At 43.4% G+C, this 12362-nt stretch overlaps 1 protein-coding gene across 4 annotated transcripts in view; it reads left to right on the top strand.

Moving 5' to 3' along the window:
* PRMT9 (protein arginine methyltransferase 9) overlaps window positions 1–12362 on the top strand; it is a 227033-nt gene that overhangs the window by 165070 nt on the left and 49601 nt on the right. For all 4 annotated transcript variants that reach the window (XM_085641632.1, XM_085641635.1, XM_085641633.1 and 1 more), the window contains one exon: window positions 10239–10431. In XM_085641632.1, coding sequence (XP_085497758.1) covers window positions 10239–10431 — 193 coding nt within the window. The remainder of the gene's footprint in view (window positions 1–10238; window positions 10432–12362) is intronic.

The following is a 12362-nucleotide window of genomic DNA, read 5'->3' as shown; positions in this document are numbered from 1 at the left end:
CCCCCTCAGTTAAGGCAATCTGCCAGTACCCAGAAGTTAAATCAAACGTACTGAGGTACTGAACAGTGTTCAACCAATCTAAGAGCTCATCAGCGCTGGGGGTGGGGTGTACGTCAGTTTTGGTGACCGCATTGAGCCCACGGTAGTCCACACTAAACCTGAGTTCTGGAGTGGCACCGGGTGCAGCAGCTTTTGGTACTAAGACTACTGGGCTAGCCCATGGGCTGCTGGAGGGCTCAATTACCCCTAGCGCCAACATCTTGGAAACTTCTTCCTTGATGCTGGCCCTGACCTTGTCAGCTACTCGGTAACATTTCTTTTTCACAGGTAGACTGTCCCCAGTGTCCACATCATGGACGCACCAGTTGGTTACTCCTGGTGTCAGGGAGAACAGGGAGACTAACGGACCCAACACATGGCGACAGTCCCTCTGCTGTTCTAGAGTCAGTGTGGGAGAGAGGTTTACTCCATCCACTGATCCATCCTGCTCCTTTGCTGACAGGAGGTCAGGAAGAGGGTCACTTTCCGTCTCCATTCCATCATCTGTAGCAAGGAGCATTGCCACATCAGACCTCTCAAAGTATGGCTTGAGGAGGTTCGCATGTAGGACCCTCAAAGGGTTCCTGGGAGACTGCAAGTCAACCAGATAGGTTGCATCGCTCTTGCACTCCACCACCTCATATGGCCCAGTCCACTTGTCTTGGAGCACGCAAGGCTTCACTGGTGCCATCACCCACACCTTCAGCCCAGGTTGAAAATCGACCAGAGTGCAATTCTGGTCATACCATCTTTTCATTTCTTCCTGGCTAGCTTCCATGTTCACCTGAGCGAGTTTCCTGAAGAGTTGAGTCTGGTTGCGGAAGGCCAGCACATAGCTGAACACATCTTTGGGGGTCTTACCGGGGGATTTCTCCTCTAACAGGGTGGCCATACAGGAGTTCAAAGGGACTGAACCCTAAGGACTTCTGGCTCACCTCCCTGTAGGCAAACAACAGGCATGGTAAGAAGACGTCACACTTCCGTCTCATGGGCTCTGCAAGGCTGATTATCATGCCTTTTCAGGGTTCAGTTGAATCTCTCAACCAACCCATTCCCTTGAGGATGTTAAGGAGTGGTAAACTTGTAAGTTACCCCACACTCCTCCCACAAAGACTGCATGTACTTTGAGATGAAGTTGATAGCCCGGTCGGAGACCACCTCGCTGGGGAACCCCACACAGGAAAAGATCCCCATCAATGCACGGCCCACCACAGGGGCTGTGATTGTCCGGAGAGGGACAGCTTCCGGGTACCTGGTGGCATGGTCCACCAAGACTAAGATAAACTTGTTGCCTAAGGCTGTCTTGGGTTCCAGAGGCCCCACAATGTCGATGCCCACCTGCTCGAAAGGGGTGCTTACCACGGGAAAGGGTTGGAGGGAAGCCCTACACTTCCCTCCACTCTGCCACTTGCCTGCAAGTCTGGCAGGTCCTACAATGTGTACCGACGTGTGCCTTCATCTGGGGCCAGTAAAAGTGGGTGACAAGCCTTTGGTAGGTCTTGTCATGCCCCAGATGACCTGCGAGAGGCACGTCATGAGCCAGACCCAGTAGGATGGTCCTGAAGCGCTCGGGTACCACCAGCACATGGGCTGCACCGGGCTCAGCGACCTTAGGCTCACTATAGAGTCACCCATCCTCCCAGTAAATGAGATGATTCTTGGACTCGCCACCTGCTGCCTGGTCTGCGGCCTGTTTCCGCATACCAATGAGAGAAGGGCATTCTCTCTGCACCTTGCAGAACTCCTCCCTGGACGGACCTCCTTCTTGCTGCCAATGGGTCAGCTCAGGCAGGTCTCCCAGTTTGGCTATCTGTTCCCCTGTAGGTTCCAGGGCATCGCCCTCAGGTTCTGCCTCCTCCTGGACTGTGGGAATTGTGGGGGCTGGTTTCCCAGGTCCCCTGCCCCTTCTCTTCTTGGCAGGTACCTAGACCATTGTTTCAGGCTCCAGGTCCTCTTGGTTACCCCTACTGGCTGCCATTGACCGAGTGGTCACACAAAGCACTCAGGCAGACCCAACATCTCCAAATGAGCCTGGCGTTCCACCTCCCTCCATGGGGAACTCTCCAGGTCATTTCCTAGCAGACAGTCTACAGGCATGGATGAACGACCTTCAAGGAACCTGAGACCCCCCCCACTCAAAGGGAACTTGCTCCACTTTGCAGAGGCGCACGGAGTTGTCTGCTGCAACTACAGGGTGAAGTGCATTGGGAATGACCTGCTCTTCAGACACCCAACGGATGTCACGCTGGCCCCTGTGTCTCTCAGAGCCTCCACCCTCCTCCCATTGATGGTCACCCACTGCCTGTATGTTTTAGTGTTCTCAGGCAGGTAGGTCTCCTGGACCCTCTCTCTGTCTCCTAAAGAGACAAGGGTCATCACTGCTTGCTCCTCCTCCCCACTGGAAACCAATTCCTCTCCCAAAGCTACACTCACTAAACCCGGTGTCTGAGCACCAGTGGGTGCTTGGGATTTCTTGGGGCACTTAGGGGCAATGTGGCCTCTCTCACCACAGTGGTAACACCTGGGGGGACCCTGAGGGTGACGCCTGCCCTTAGGGGACTGTGACGTCTTGGGCTGGGACTCCTTTCCCTCTGAACTCTTTTGGGGCCCTTTAGAGAACTCCTTTTGATTACCTTAGTCCCCCCCCACTCTTCTGCTGAGGACCCTGCCCACCTTTGGCTGTGGTACCCACAATCCCCTTGTGGACCCTGGTGCTAGTCCAGTGGTCCGCCTCCTGAGCAAGTTCACTGGGATTAGTCAACTTACTATCCAAAAGATGCTGGCGCAGCTCTGGAACACATAGACTGCTCAAGTGCTCCCAACTAATTAGATGGCACAACCCCTCAAAATAAGTTACTTTGCTGCCCTTCATCCAAGCTTCCAGTGCGCGGGTGTACGTTCTCACACATTCAACCCAAGTGTCTGAATCATTCTTCTTTGAGTTCCTGAACCTTACCCTGTACTGTTCTGGGGTGAGCCTATACTTGAGGCATAAAGCCTCCTTCATTTTGGCATAAGTCAGGGCACCCTCCTTCTCTAACTGTGTCAAAACTGCTGTCCCTCTCACCTCAAAATGCTTCCACAGGTCCGCCCCCCAGCTCTTTTCAGGCACCTCATACATCCTCAAAGCAAGCTCATATGATTCAAACCATGCATGAATATCCTGTCCCTTTTGGAAATTCTGCACTACATCCTTGGGTATGTATACCTTACCCCCTTGCACTGGCTGTGCGCTGCCACCATTTGAACTGGACTCCAGCTGCTTGGCCTTCATATCCAGCTCCCCCATGCTCAATTCATGAGCCAAAAGCAATTTCTTTTCTTCCAGGGCTAGAGCGTGCTTGCTCGCCTCTGCCCTATTTTCACTCTCCAAAAGCAATTGCTTTTCCTCCATTGCTGCTTTTTTGGTTCTGTAGTTTCAAAACTTCTAACTCATGTTCCCTGATCCTCTGGTTCGCCTCCCGCTCTTTACGGAAAAGACTCCCTGCGGAATGGATGCTGGCAACCTTGCCGGTTGCTCTTGGCACAGGCAAATCCTGTGGCCCAAACCCATTCCCCTGGTCATCCACCCCCTCCTCTGCATCATCTCCTCCTGCAGCTCCTTTGGCCTCCCACCAGGCTTTCAAGGCCTTTTGTAGCTCACCCTTCTTAGCGCTTCTCCTTGTAGGACATCCTAAATCTTTGCAGAATTGTTTAAGCTGGTCTACCTTGTAAGAATACAAATCCTCAATGTGGAACTCCAATTCTGCCTTTTCACTTGCTGCACCACCCTTTTGAGACATGATGCATGGATGACTTTAGAACCAGATCAAAAATAGAACCGAAAAGAAAAATGCAGTATGTGGCGGCGTAGTGGTCTGCACTAATCTAGTGATGTGCACCAATCACGGTGGGTCAAGTACAAATACAAGTTCAAATCCTCACCGCTGACCACCAATGTTAGATCTGGGGGTCTCTAGTTGGCCGAGGTAAGTACCTTTATCCAAATAGGGGACCCTTGCTTCTAGTCAGGGTAAGGGGGATACACACTGTTGATAACCCCTGTTCACCCCCTTGGAAGCTTGGCATGAGCAGACAGGCTTATCCACAAGGCAATGTGTTAAGTATTTGTACCACAAAATTGGGGACAACATCTTTCCCCCGCCAAACGCACTGCGATATGCCATATTTAGGCGTTCATTATTACTTTTAATTTCATCCATGCCATCCCTTTAAACCATTTTCTCCACTTTAAACTTCATTTCCTTTTTCTCAGATTTGCAAATCCACACACGGAATAGTTTGCTTTTTTCCAAGTTTCTGATATTTAAACAGTGCCCATCCAGACCTCATGTAAAAATACGAGTGATGCAGGGTTCATCACAAACAGTGTTTTATTTGTTAAAATCCCAATGTATTTCGGGCTTAAAAGCGCCCTTCGTCAGGGGTTAACTATAAACAATAATAAAAAACAATTATCCGTTACTGTTTCAAACAGAAACGTGCATTATTCACTTAATTGATCAACACAATCACATGTTCAGGTTAAACATGGTATCACAACACAAATTGTTCTAACATTTGTTTTCCCACCATGTAAACTATCTATAGCGGTATATTTATCTCAAACTGTTCTCCCTCTGCACCAATATGTTCACCCAAGTATGTCATAACCTTCATGTCACCCCTCACTTTCGATAAAGATAGTTTACATTATATATATATATATTCACTGAAAAAACCATAGGTTTCACACATGTTATAGTTAGCGGAAATTTTACTGATAAAAAACCAGTGAAATTCCCCCGTTATAGTTAGTGCAGGCAACTATAACTCACGCGACCGCAATCCTCTGCTGATGCTAATACTGTATTTAGACACTTATTTGCCCATGTCTTCTTCCATACATTTTTAGCTATACATATATTTCAAATATTTTTTTTTCATAAAGACACATATGTCATCAGCAGAAGATTGCGGTCGCGTGAGTTATAGTTGCCTGCACTAACTATAACGGGGGAATTTCACTGGTTTTTTATCAGTAAAATTTCCGCTAACTATAACATGTGTGAAACCTATGGTTTTTTCAGTGAATTTGCAAGGTTTTTTAAATGCTAATTCCTAACTATAACGTGTGTGAAACCTATGGTTTTTTCAGTGAATTTGTACGTTTTTTTAAATGCTAAGTTACTTTACGCCATTCGTGGCGTGCGCGCCCACTTAACGCAGTTCGTTCCGTGCGCGCACAGTAAGCATGCGGTGCGCTTCGCGCACCGCGCGCCCACTTTACGCAGTTAGTGCCGTGCACGCACGGTGGGCACGCGGTGCGCTACGCGCACCGCGTGCCCACGTTACGCTAGATGGGCCATGTACGCACGATGCGCTTCGCGCACCGTGCGCACATGGAGGACATATGATGCACTTCGTTTTGAAAGGTAATATTTTAATTTTTCGTAATTTTTATAAGCCATGCACAAATGGTGCCCTTCGGGCACCATTTGCACACGGGGTGGAGAGAGTGTTGTTAATTTTTTCTTTTATTATTTTTGTTAAAAATATTGTGGTTTTTCAACACCTTCGATAAGCCCTGCACATTTGGTGGACAGCGGCCACCAAAAGCACAGGGGGTGGGGAGAGTGTGGATAGTGTTTTTTTTTTTTTACATTTTTTACCGTACGCGTACGGTAAGCGTAATCGGCGAAATTAGCGAAAAAATAAAAATTGCGTTTTTGGCCTTGGGGGGTCTTTGGGGACTCCGTCAACATGGCTATGTGTGTGGGAGCTGTCTAAACAGCCCCTTTACATGTTTATTGGTTTTATTTAACAACCTAGCTCTCAGTGCGAGAGAGAAAATGGCGGCCGCCGCTTCCTGGTTTCGACTGTTTCGAATGTTTACTAAGATCTAAGAGCCAATCAGAATCGCGCTCGCGCACGCCACCGTACGCGTACGGTAAGCTTACGGTAAGCGGACCGTAAGCTGGCTCAGATATATATATTGATTTAAAGGCTATTTTCTCAGAATCTACTGAACAGATTTACACCAAACCTACAAAAGGCACTTCCTTGACCTGAGGACTACCTCTCTGCCAAATTTCTAGTAATTCTGTTCAGCCGTTCGGGCTGTAGCCCTGTCTAAAGGTCCTATGGAAAAATGCATGGGGAAAACGCGTTTTGGGACCCCCCTTTTATCTCAGCCCCCGCTTGACGAATCCCCCCGAGACTTTCAGGGTAGGAGCGGAGCGTAGCGCCCCACCTATTTTGAGAAATTCGCGAGGATTCGTCGACCGGCGCCAAAGTTATTCAAAATAGAATGTTGCGGATTTCCTATGGAAAAGGAGTCCTAACTATAACTACCTACTGGCGACCGCCAGTAGGTAATATATATATATATATATATATATATATATATATATATATCTTCATTCTACTGGCGGTCGCCAGTAGATAGTTATAGTTAGGACAACGTTTCCATAGGAAAAGCATTTTTTGATCTTTTTTGATGTGCTTATAACTTTGGCGTCGTTTGACGAATCTTTACGAAATTTTCCAAAAAGTTCCTCTTTTCAGGTCAGCTGTAGGCTCTGGAAATCCCGTTGGGAAAAAAATGCTCCATATTGCGGCAAGCAGTGTGTAGGGTGTACACACAGGTAGTGTGAATGTGCGGTATTGCGGCAATGTTTAGTAGGCTGTGTAAATCGTATTGGGAAAATAACAATGCGCAGTATTGCAGCCTTCCTTTAATATAATGCGCAGAAATGTTTACTTATAATACGGTGTTCACTTTTATCACGGACAGTGTCACTTTCTTAGACGAAATTTAATATTATGTGGGAGGGCGTGTTCTATTCCTGTGCACAGAACAAAATTAACATTTAATTGGCTGAGGTGTTCCAAAAACGAGCTCAATGTTCATTGGCTGCGAACCATTGAAAGTAGAAGTGTTGCCAGCCATTTCCTCCCCGTCCGCGGAGTAGCAAGGACATCTGATTGGCTGACGTGTTCCAAGCAGGACCTTCCCAAGCTTAATGTTCATTGCCTGCGAACCATTGAAAGTAGAAGTGTTGCCAGCCATTTCCTCCCCGTCCGCGGAGTAGCAGGGACATCTGATTGGCTGACGTGTTCCAAGCAGGACCTACCCCCGCTTAATGTTCATTGGCTGTAAACCATTGAAAGTAGAAGTGTTGGCAGTGATTCCCTCCCCCCTCTGTGGAACACCATGGACATTTTATTGGCTAAAGTGTTCCGAGTACAAGTTTGCTCATTATTGGCTGGGAACGGTTCACTATTGTTAACCATTTCGTGACACACTTCAATGGAGTATGGGAAAACAAAGTAGTAGCGGGGAGGGTAGGAACACTAACTCTGTACAGTGGTCACAAGGTGGTGGACTGGGATTGTAAAGGTAAAAAATGTTTTTTATATATTTTAAGGGCCATTTATATAATTGGCGTGGGGTGTACAAATCACGGCGGGAAAATAACAGAGTGTGTTGCGGTCTTCTTTTTATTAAGTTTGCGGGTGGGATACTTCCCAGGAGCTCTATTTACTTATAATGTGGAGTTTACTTTTCTGACGGGAGCTGTGGTTGAGCAGCAAAAATTTCAGTCTAGGTTTGAAACAGTTTTTATTAAGCAATTACAAATATACTTTCTTCGGAAACTGAAGCTGTATATATCAAAGGGGTAACAAATAAAAACGCAGTTCATAAATATCCCTTAAGGGTGTCCACACCCTCCCTTTTTTTTCGGCTATAGTTTGTAAAAGTGTTGCCCCATATTCTTGATAATATAAGAGGGCATGAGTTACTTTTAGATAAAGTAGAAAAGAAGTGCTACAAGAAACACTCCCGCACTACATCATCTCAGGTCACAAGAACAATAACAAGTAAAAAACAGTTAAACACAAATTACTTTATATTGCATAGAAATGTACGCTTTATCATTTTTTACAATTTCTATTCTGTAGAATTCGGGAAAGTTCTGTCGTAGTGCTTAGAGGTCGCTCACTGCTCCACTAACAAATCACATACGCTTTTAAGAATATTTAGGATAGTAGTATAATATTATACACTACTGGTCCTATATATTCTTTAGGGAGAAGGTGAATAGGAACCGCAACAGAGAAAAATAGAAATACCCAAAAAAATTCCGAAATGTTGGGTTTATCAAAGGTATTCCACTAAGAAAGTATGCAAACTATCTTTTTTTAAACTGCAATTTCGAAAAATATTCTCACTGTAAAAATATCTGATCAAGTAAGTTATAGAGGTCAGTAAGCTTTATTTCAGATGGTTTACTCCTGGCGGCGACAAATCTCCAATTCCTGTTGTGTGAAAATATCACACTCTACTACAATATACAGAGTGTCACTGATGCCACACAAAAAGGAAAAGGAACATAAACTCGCGAATACAAAACAAGATCAATAACGAAATACGTTCTAGCAATGAATATGTTCAGAGCTTCTTTTCTCCGGGACTTCGAAATCTTTCATCTTCCCGCCGACGGGTCATAAACTCCTCTGAGATCATAATGACTGTTAATATTATAATATACATATTCACAGTATATGACCCCAAGGGGGAAACAGACTAAGACCAAGAGTCTGCTAATGTTACATATAAATCTTTAGTCTTCGCGCCGACGGGTCATAAACTCCTCTGAGATCATAATGGGTGGTTAATATAATATACATAATCACACTATATGGTCCCAAGGGGGAAATAGACTAAGGCCAAGAGGCTGCTAACGTTACATATAAATCTTTAGTCTACGCGCCGATGGGTCACCAACTCTTCTGAGGTGAAGTAGAGTGTCAATATTATAATATACAAAGTCACACTATAAGAGCTCGAAGGAGCCAGAAAAGGAACAATGTTTGCTGTATTTTGTCTGTTTCTGAAAACAAGCTGCTGACGTTACATATAAATGGCAAAAACAACCAATAACACTTTTTTCTAAATACAAGTCTTTAAATATTGACAAAAAGCTACGTATTATAAATATCTACTATGCCATAATCAAAAAATTCTGGATTATGTTTTGTGGCCGCAAAAGAAGAATCCGACTCTAGAAAAGAGCACCTGCATCACTGAATGGATACGCGTAAATAACTCGCAAAAATGAAACTAATCAATCAACGAGTGTGGTTTATATACTTTTTGGTTATTGAGTAGTCTATGGAAGGAAGATGCGGCTCCGCCCATTTAGATGTCACGTTTTACAGTTGACGCGTGCTCACGTTTTAACTGTTTAACTTGTGCATGTGTTGGGAAAAGTTACAAAATGTGAAGCGGTAAAGGTTTCGATTTCGATCCTAACACGTATAAGGTCCTTAATATGTACATACGTTGGAGAGCTTAAAAACTGTTACCCGGCAAACCGTGTCATTTCCATTCTCATGACTAAATACATCTATTAATTGCCGTAATTCTAAATAGAAGACATAAAAAAAATATCTTTCAGAATAGAAGAAAAAAAAGTGCTAATATTTCTCATCACTATGGTTTTAAATTAAAAAAATGCGAGGATTTGTAAAGCGTACAGCTACCCCTAGAAAGGTGTGCCGGCGCTCGGGGCGTCGCAAAGATTAAGCAAGGTGTTGCCCACAGTGACATAGTGGTGGAGCCGGGAATCGAACTGTGAACGCTGTTGTTCGAAGTCAGGTATCATAGCTGCTGCGTCACACTTTTTCCACACTTATATGTTAATTAATGCTAAATAAGTTTTTAACATCAAGTTATAACTTATAACAGTTATAACTACAGTTAGTTTTTCACTATAAAAAGTATGCACGTCTTTTTAAAATTTACTTAAAAACAATATAGGTTTCAGGGACATTGTAGTTAGAAATTAGCATTTATAAAACCTTTGAGATTCACTGAAAAACCATAGGTTTTACAGACGTTATAGTTAGAAATTAGTATTTAAAAAACCTTCTTAGCGAATATATTTATATATATAGATAGATATATATATACGCAAATTGCGTTGTGGTCATGGTATTGATGATGGTCTTTTAGAAGCAGGTTAGGGCCACTTGGACAGTAATGTCATTGTTTGTGTAAAGGGCATAATGTCATAGTCCTCATATGCCAATAAATGGAGAGGGTTTCGATGTCACCATATGTCATTTTTGCAGGCATTATGTTGCACAGATAATTTTGTTTTCCATGTCAATGCTTGCTTTAGTGTTATCTGATTTGTACCCCCTTTTCCAAGGATAGCGATGAAGAATATTGCTGGGGTGCAGTTGGAAGGAACTGTTGAATTTCAGAGTCCTGTCAAAGCGCATAGAAGTGGGGATGAGTCCATTGAACCATACGCCACTGAAAAATTGAGTAGAGTTCCTGGAGGTTATACTCCATTGACAGAACCTTTTCAAGTAATGACGATCGATTTCAACAATCTTCAGGTAAGTAAATCCATGTAGTATGTTAATGTATTGGCCTGTATGTTCTTTTTTATGTTTACCGATGGTGATTTCAGTATATAGAAAGGCAAACAAAATTAAGTACATACACCATTACTATGTGGAAGTCAGTCTGCAACATCTGACTACACATGTTGTTAAAACATTGCATTTTAGTGTGAATCCAAATCACATTAATTAACATATTTTACAGAAAGGCCTCATTGACGCCAGCAAAACAATAATTGGTGTATTACCGCCGGGGTAAAAATGTGGCTGTATACTGTGCATCGTGGAACTACCATATATATTAGTTATTGCATAGATAGCATCTTAAATTACTTTTCAGTTATTGTGCAGTACTGTATGGAGTTACAGAAGAAATCTTCTCATAGTTCTGTTCAAATGCACATGGTTTCTAAAAGTTTTATGGTGAATTATTTGAAAAACTTTTATGTTTGTTTAGTATCGTGGGAAACTATAAATTGCGAGAACATCACTTTGCCTCCCATTAGCAAAGTGATCAAGGAAAAGGTGTATATAGGCAAAATCATTTCATTTTAAAACCTTATTTTCAGGGATTTTTCAATCAGAAAGCATTGCTGGGGTAGACACAGACTAAATCTCACCTTTAGCCATGTCTGGTCTCCTCATTAGTTAGGAGTCCCGTTCCTTTCTTTTTACGAATATTCCTATACCTATTCCTTCTCAGACCTCTTCTATCCAATGTGTTTGACAAGTAGCAAAGGGGCTTATGCTTCACAATAGCGCTGGTGATTTCTTATTGACCTTACAGGATTTGGTTGTTCACACCTACTGGCTTTGGCAAAGAAAATGTTTAGATCTTCTCGTCTCCCCCTCAATCCATGAGCATGTGTGCTTGGTTCCTGAAGAGCTGATTTAGGAAATACGTAACTAGGCGAATCAAATAGCTGTAGGTTTGCTACTGGATTCTTTTATAGCAGGGACTCCTTGATAATAATATCACATTTGTTTTTATGTTGGCCCATTTGGCCATTCAAATTGTCTGGGTAGCCTGTAGTGGCCTGGCTCTCTATCACTACGTTTTTCAGAGACATTTAAATAGCATCTTTCTATCGGTAGTTATCTTGTCTGAGATGTAAATACTTGTTTAAATGCTTCATCATACAACCATTTTGATATTAAACTTGGGGAATGGAAAGTCATCTTCCGGGAGCATTTTCCCTGACATGAAAGACTCGTCTGTTGCAAGCCCTATTGGAGCTTTGTAATAAAGGTGATGCTTTTGACTTATTTTGTCCTTTTATTTCCTAAACTTTATTTAGATAGTATTTCAAACTTGAAGATGCTTACCCAACTTCTTCTCTAGTCTCTCTCTGTGGCCTGATTTGGCCCACCACAGTTGGAATGGTAATTTGGATTTTGATTCCCCTGCTGATTCTCAATTCATTCAGACTACGCTTAAGAGCATCTACAGCTTGATGTATGTACTTCAGTCTGCACCACACCAATATATTGCCTTATGGACTTTTTGGAGCACCTCAGACATCCCGAATACTTGATTGCCTCCAGTGGTGTGGTAGAGATGTAGGTCATCGCCTGTCACATGGGTTTGACCGAATCAACTATAGGGAGGTCTGTATAACAATCTGTGAAGAACAGTTCCTTATTAAAAGTGAGGTGGCCCCAATGGTAGTGAGCTGGTTGCCAAAGGCTTCCATGAAAAGGTATTTCTTCTAGGCTTTCGTTAGGAACTAAGGATTGAAAATGTTGCTCATAATGTCTTAATATGATCATTGTTGGTTCCCACACATCTGATTCATTTTCTAAATCATTTGGTGTGAAGTGGTAACGTTATTTTGAAGTTATTTATGCCCCTAGGAAGTGAAATCTACAAATGTATGAAGTCACGAAACAAGTGTTGACAACATAATAGAATGTTAAAATCAAAA

Source organism: Triturus cristatus, chromosome 2_2, assembly GCF_964204655.1.
Source record: "Triturus cristatus chromosome 2_2, aTriCri1.1, whole genome shotgun sequence".
NCBI lineage: Eukaryota > Metazoa > Chordata > Amphibia > Caudata > Salamandridae > Triturus > Triturus cristatus.
Note: the sequence above shows the minus strand (reverse complement) of the source record. Positions and strands in the feature narration are given on the sequence as shown.